Source organism: Cebus imitator, unplaced genomic scaffold, assembly GCF_001604975.1.
Source record: "Cebus imitator isolate Cc_AM_T3 unplaced genomic scaffold, Cebus_imitator-1.0 Scaffold34, whole genome shotgun sequence".
Taxonomy (NCBI): Eukaryota; Metazoa; Chordata; class Mammalia; order Primates; family Cebidae; genus Cebus; species Cebus imitator.
Genome location: NW_016107349.1, coordinates 9,850,584 through 9,858,247, shown reverse-complemented (window position 1 = coordinate 9,858,247; position 7,664 = coordinate 9,850,584). Strand labels below are relative to the sequence as shown.

General features: G+C 44.3%; 1 protein-coding gene across 3 annotated transcripts in view; it reads right to left on the bottom strand.

Moving 5' to 3' along the window:
* Positions 1-7,664, bottom strand: part of TDP1 (tyrosyl-DNA phosphodiesterase 1) — a 98,348-nt gene that overhangs the window by 22,087 nt on the left and 68,597 nt on the right. For all 3 annotated transcript variants that reach the window (XM_037737115.1, XM_017524558.2, XM_017524559.2), the window contains exon 14: positions 7,138-7,240. In XM_037737115.1, coding sequence (XP_037593043.1) covers positions 7,138-7,240 — 103 coding nt within the window. The remainder of the gene's footprint in view (positions 1-7,137; positions 7,241-7,664) is intronic.

Below are 7,664 nucleotides of genomic sequence, written 5' to 3'. Positions count from 1 at the left end.
CCATTTCAAAAAAAAAAAAAAAAAAATAGTGGCAGGCTTGGAAATCATATCCTGTCTTTCTGATTCTTGGTCCAATATTCCTTCCACCAAGCAAACAAATGGTCTCAAATTCACCATCGGGAACTGTGACAAAGGAAGAATTCCTTGAAAATTTAAGGTAGGCAGGGTCAAGACGAGTCAAATTCTAGAAACCCTGGTATTTGGATATTTTACAAAATAAAGAGGCCAGTGGTTGGGAAGTGATGCCAAGTTAATGATTATTAAATACTTTCATGGAGTTTCAGGTAAAACATGACTTCTCTCTCCTTTAGCTCCTATTAGTCCTGATATTTTCAAATGTATCACAGCTAGAGATTATGGTTCTTTATAGCCTGGGCCCAGATCTGAGGCTGTGTACTTGGCCCATGATTCCATTTTGTGATATCTGACTTCAGATATGAGCAGGTCTGAACTATCCCTGTCTGACAGGAACCAATATGCTTTTATTTTGAATGCCATTTCTGATCCAAATTCTAGGTTACTACAAAAAAAGTACTACTTTTCCCTTCAATCTGAATGTCAAATAATTTGAGGCTGTCTTCTAATTATCATTATTTATATATCACAGTGGTATCACTTGGCATTTTATAAAACAGAGGAAGGCACCCTCCCAGGCACAGATACGTAGAAGACAGCTAAGACAGTATGTTTACAAAACACCAGGTGAGAGGGTGGACATACGTTACACATGAGAAATTGCTGGCTTTTCCCTTCTTCAGCTTTGGGAGTGAAAGAGCTGATTATTGCTGTGATGATTTATGTTTAGCAGCTTAGCTCAATCATGGGGAAAAAGAGGCATGCTTCAGTTTGAGTTAGAGATGTAATTTATGTTTTTATTTGCATCTATTTGAGTAGCAACCTCAAGTAGTAAAACCTACACAAGGCATCAGGCTTTCCGAGATAAAACAGTGACAGCACCTTAACTTCCCAGAAGGAGCACACTTAGTCAAAGACCAAATAATTGGCAAGGAAGTAAATTATAGGAACGTGGTGGCATCTTTTGTGCAAGGCAGTGTATGATCAACAACCGGAAATCTTTCTAGCTAGGGGGTTAGGAAAAGCTTTGTGAAGTATAAACCTAACAGGACTTTGAAGGATGGGTTTTTGATAAGCAAAGGGCTGTTTGTGTGAGGCTGGGGAATGCAGTTCAGAAGGAAAGAAAAGAGTGCAACATCATCACAGAAGTGACATCAAGATTCTGATCTGACCGAAAACCCATGGGGTATCAGCCCCTGCTTTCCATCTTCTGTTCAACTGGGTGGCTCATATGCTATTGCTGCTACTGCTAATATCGACTGCAACCTTTACTGAGCACTTGCTAAGTACCAAGCACTGTTGTAAACACATTATGGGTTATAACTCTCGATCTCACATGAGATCCTGTGAGTTAGTTACATTGTCGCCAGTGTACAATGAGAAAAAAGGGGCTACAGAAGTAGAATAAGGAGGCCAAGTCTAATACAGCTTGTAAGCAGGATCCCAGCTCCTCTGTCTTACTTCAAAGTTCATTCTCTTTCTCTCATTTTGGCTCCTAGAGATCAGAGGTCCCTAAGGGATCTCTCCAATGTGTTATTCTTTTTCCACGTTACTTCAGAGTCTCTTAGGCAAAGAGCAGCAGTCCCCAGGACCTCACTACTAGTAAGGGACCAGCCTCCGTGTATTAATATGCAGACAAATACTTGTGGGTGGCTGGAGCCTGAGAGGCATGCTGTTCCAGCTCACAGTGGACCTTGATGTCACACAAAGGAGTCTGGACATCATCCTGTGGGCCAAAGATTGCTGCTGAAGGTTTAAGGGCAGAGGAACACAGACCCTGACATGTGGGTAGAAACCCATCTCCAGGATAGTAGTAGGCTGACATGGGGAAAACAGGGAGGGAAGGCTCAAGTTCATCCAGGGGAGAGAGAATGATGACTAGTAGGAACAGGCAGAGAAATGCTTGCCAAGACAGATGGTACAGGATGTGGACAGGTGAGAGGAAGGAGAACATAAGGACCGTGGCTTTATTAGCTAGATGGGAGAACATGAGCAGGATGCAAGATATACCATGTCAAATTGTTGCCTGGCTATGGCCTGCTGGGAAACCCTGGGGGCTCACAACAGATGGGCTGGCCCCAAGGCAGGTAGGCAGGGTTGGTGTTGGGAGGGAAGACAAGAAGAGGGTTAAGGTGGTGGCTTTTGTAAACTGTATTAGTTCTTCCAGCCAAAGCCACATCATAAGACTGCATGTGCCTGTGGTATACACCATGTTTGACATGACAAAGTTTAAACAGAACCGACAAAGTAGAGACTTGAACTTTTTGGAACCTACTAGCACAGGACCAAGTGACCCTGGGGCTTAGGAGAGGATGAGACCAGCACAGGGACACTTGGGCCACATTCATCTGGAAGGAAGCAGAACTGGACCCTAATCCAGGCTTCTCTAACCACAGTGCGCTAGGCAGGCTCCAGTCCAGGGCCTACTCAGTGCCTGACAGAGTATGTGCTCAATAAACACCACAGGAATGAGGTTCAAAGAGAGAAGTACTTGTGCCTCCTTGATATATGCACAGAGGCATATATTGGATTTGGAATACAGCTACTGATCTTTGAAATAATCACATCTTTCCTATATTGAGACTTTCTGAACCATAGCCTAACTTAAACGTTAAATGCGCTTAAAGGGACAACCCAGAAAATATAATTGATAAATTGATTTTAGACCTGAAAAGAATAAAGTCTTTGATTTAAATGAACAAATTTTTATTAGGCGACTATTATATACCAAGCATCACTAAGTGCTGGGCATACAAAGTAAATGTACCTTGACTTTACCCTCCAAAGCTCTTGAAAGTATTCTTAGTCAAAGGGGAGGCTATTGACAACATACTGTACAAGTTAGACTGCTCTCAGAAAGGATGTATTTCCAGATTTATTCATTTAAAAAACAAGAAAAAAAATAGGAACAGGTGGTACCAGTTATCAGCCTCCAGATCAATCCCAGGTTTGAAATGGCATCTTTATCATGAATGGGAAACACTGGTTCTCTGTCTGCTGTATTTTTAGTTGACAGGAGTGTCATATCACATGGCTACTTGGTTCCAGAGTGACAGCTCCTTATCATGGCTGCAGGAAAGCAGAGGACTACAGGGTTCCTTTTCTAGGTGAGGCCTCTGCAGTGCATGACAGCATTCCATTCTGGGCATGAAGCTTGATTGTTTGCAACAGTGGCTCCAAATGAGCCTCCCAGAACACAGCAGGTAACACGACCTACTGATGAAGGACAAAAGTGGCAACTCTAGCTGCTGATATCTCAGACATGTGGGTGGTGGACACAGAGTTCTACCCAAGAGATACGAAGCGGGGCTGAATTCTGGATGATGTCCAGTCTGAAGGATGTCTAAAAAAGTTCTGTATTAAGTAAGTCTATTTGACAAACATGAAGCCAAAAACATTAAAAGGCACATCTTGCTGGTACTAAACAGACACTTAAAAAAAGATATTACCAACTGGCCTTATTTGAAGACAAACTGCATTCTTGTCAGTAAACATTTTAGGATTATGATTGATACAGAAGTCTTTAAGATATTTATTAAGTGAATATATAGGGATTGGCATTTGTAAGTACTGTAGTGGACTCCTAAGTGTATGTGTATTTTAATTTCAAGACAGCTACTGATGAGCTATTCCATACTGTAAATTGCTTTACAACACAATTCGTGAACATATTTAAACACCTGCTATATACAATACTCACTGGAGCAAAATCAGTCTCCATACTGTTTCACACTCTTCTCCTCACATTGTTCGGTATGGGGCAACTTAAAGGAAACAACTTGAACAGGCACTTATGAAAAGCCTCCCACATGACCCGTTCAGCTCAGTCTGGTCCAGGAGACACGAGTCAATGGTCACAATGCAAGGTGGGATATGTGCTGACCTCCAGGTTCTAGAAAGTTGTGGGATGCAGAGGAGGGGCGCCTGCAAGGGAGACAGGTGCAGCAGGCAGAGGTGGGGCATAAAGGTGTCATTCCCAGTACAGATTATGGCTGGCTAGCAGGGTGACCTGGCTCACAGTGAGAACCATGAGTTCTGCACATGGCAGAAACAGTAAGTACCAGGAAGGAGAGGTCAGGAGTCAGAACATAAAAAGGAAAAGATGCCCTGCTAAGGAGCCTGGATTCTACCTTACAGGATTTGTAGCAGGTAACACAGCCGGATCTGTGGTTTACAAAGCCCATTCCGACAGCGGACTGAGGAGCAGCATGGATGTGGCCCAGCGAGGTGAGGTGGGGGCTATGGCAGTAAGGGCTGACTCACCCAGCAGGTGATGTTGTGGGGGTGTTCAGAGGGAACAGATTATCTAGAAGCATTAGGGAGTGAGAAATGACAAGATCTTTTGGGAGGCTGAGAGGGAAGGATCACTTGAGCCCAGCAGTTCAAGACCAGTCTGGGCAACATGGTAAGACTCCGTCTCTACAGAAAAATTAACAAGTTTGCCAGGTGTACTATACACACTTGCAGTCCCAGCTACTCAGAAGGCTGAAGTGGGAGGACTGCTTGAGCCTAGGAGGTTGAAACTACAGTGAGCTATAATGGCACCACTGTACTCCAGCCTGGGCGACAGATCAAGAGTCTGTCTCAATTTAAAAAGAAAAGGAAAGGAAAAAGGGAAGGAAAGGAAAAAGGGAAGGGAAAAGGGAAGGGAAAATGGAAGGGAAAAGGGAAGGGAAAAGGGAAGGGAAGGGAAGGGAAGAGAAAAGACAAGACAGTGGGATGAATGGTAACAGTAACTCATTAATAATCAGGTTTGTTAAACTGTGGTTTATATGGCTAAGATGATGATTTTGATGATACATGCAATGTGCTATAACCTCAAGTAACTTTTAAATAGTATAAATTATAATCCTGATTTCAGAATATTTTATAAGATTCAAATCTCTGAAAACTGGCCTGATGAGACCATTAGTTCTGCTTAAGAAACTGATGCCTTTCTACTATCCACGTGGGACCAAGGCCAACAGTGTGTTCTGTTCTCCAGTCTCCTTCAGATTGGGATTCCAGCCCCTCATGGCCCATGGCCCATGCCCCATCCCCATTCCAAGCACACAGAATTGTTTGCTCTTTCCCAAACACAGCCTGCACTATTACCTTTGTCTGGAAGCCTCATCCTCCCTTACAGAGGGTTAGGCTCACACTGCTTTCTCAAGAGTGAGATTGAATGCTACCTCCTTAACAAAGCCTTTCCCAACCCTCCCAGGCAGACTACATGGTCCGTCTTCTCAGGGCCCCGGTATTTTCAATGCCCCACACCCTAGTTCTTGTCACATACTGTAATCACCGGTGTCTGTTTCCTCAACTTATCCATGAGTTTCCCGAAAAGGAAGCCTCCACCTCATCCTTTATTCTCTCCCCGGGAGAGTTCTGCTGTGCAGAACTCCTGGCTTTCATCATGAAGACAGCAGGCACAGGGTATGTGCAGGACTGAAGTGAGGGTGGAGGAGGGCAGTCCCAAGCCACTGGAACGTTCAGGAAGGAGCCTGGGGTACGCTTTGAGGAGGGAACCGCCACACTGTTCTGCTGGACAGCCTCTCCTTCACAAGCTACGTGTCTCATTCCTGTGCCTGTATAAACTCAGCGAAATGACAAACTACCGCATGGCACAAATCTCTGGGTCGTCCTCAAGGTCTAAACCATAAATGTTAGTTTTGTGAAGTCCAAGCAAAGATCTACTTTTTTTCCAGACACTTCAAATATCAGTGAGCAACACAGATACTGTGATTTATGTGCTTAAAGACAAAGTCTACTGACAGGATGCACGTCAACTCACTTATGGGTGAAACCCCCTAATAGTGTCTATCCCTCAGGGTGACTTCCTCACTTACATCTATTCTCCCTTCTCTAGAAACAGGTTTACTCTCTGGGGACAGACCTGGGAGAGTCCTGGGTCATGGAAGGCAGATCTAGGCCTGAGGAGTCACTGGGATGTGGAATGGCCAGCACCTGGGCTGCAGTCATTCTAGTGGCAGTAACCCAGGGAGAAGGGCCTCTGCTGAGTCCCCCAAAAGGACCTGGTTCTGTCCCTGCCAAGTGTCAGCTGCTCAGCAACTCCTGGGATCCCATGACATCCCCCCAGCATCTTCTCAGTAAACTCCCTCCATCTGTGGGCTTCTGTGGACACAAGTTGGTTTCTGTAACGCACAACAAAGCCCTTTGGCTCTGCTCACTCAGGTAGACACCTCCCTCAGGTCTCAGCACCCAGCCTGCACCAAGGAACGATGTCTGTCTCATTGCTCAGGTGTTTCGGGTGCCCATTTGACTTTATGGCTTCCTTTCCCAACCAGCCTATGAGCTCTCTGGGAGGGGAAGGGTAAGCCATTCTGTGTACTATCCACAATGCCTGATTATAGCACTCTGCCCAGGTCATTCACTGAAGGACACAGACAGCCCAATCAAAGGGCCAATGGCTAATGACAAGGCAGGTATAGTGAGTGGGGCCTCACCAGGGTCATGATGGAAGCCTGCTGGAAAGCACTGTTCCAGGCTCTGTTTTTTGAGATGTGCTAACAAATTCTTGGAAAATCTGTTTCCATCTTAGACTGTTGACTACATAGCCACCCTATTTGGGTGAATTCACCCTAGCTCTTGAATCTGCTGGCATAGTCTAGGAGGGGTGGAATCTATTTAATATTCTTGTCTGATGGTCTTTATAAATAATGCAATCTCTATTTTAAAGATTAGGTAGGCAGTCACCCCTACCTAAAACATCTTGTGTTTGACTGGGCCATTCCCTTGGTGACTTGTCATCTACCACCTTGAGACAAATCTTCACATTGTAGTTCACAATGTTTATTTTAAATGTTATTAATTTTGCCAGAAGCACATAGTCAAATCCTAAACAAGTACACAGGCCTTGAGGGCAGGTACCCATTGCACTCGGGCTGGTGAGTATTCAGTAAGCTCAGAGGTACAGACCAGTGGTGAAGGGCACGGGCTCTGGGTAAGAATCTCGACTGTTTCCTGCCAACCTTAGGCAGACCGTTGTGACCAAAGGAAGAGAACACAAAACCCAGTTCATTTCACATGTGACCTACTACGCCATTGGAAGTGTAAACTTACAAATGCTGAAGGGAGGAAAAGGACCCCAAGCTCGTAGGAGCGGATCATCAGCTGGGTGCCATTCTTCTCCAATGCTCCCCAGGCGGCCTTGGACAGATTCGCGCTGCAGAGACAAGGACACAGAAAGGGCTGACTCAGGAGGCATCTCAGTGTGGGTCAAACTTCCACAGCTGCAAGAGCACCGGTCAAAAAAATATATAGCTGCAATCACATTCATTCATTTTCTAGCAGAGTTGCTGCATTTTTGAAAAGGGAATTTAAATCCTGCTGTTTTCTAATCCTCAAGATTTATCTAATTGCTAATTCGGGATAGCTTCACCCTCATCTGCATTTTCCTGAGGGCAGCTATTAAAATAATTATCTTTCCTGAGATTTTATTTTTTTCTTTCTAAAGCCCCTTTTCATGATCCTGGAGTAGCCAGGATTTCTGGTTTTGTATATAAAACTAGCATTTCACAATCAAGTTAATATTATCTTACGTAGTAGTATTTTAAGCTTCATATTTCCTTTTTCAGTTTTTTTTTTTT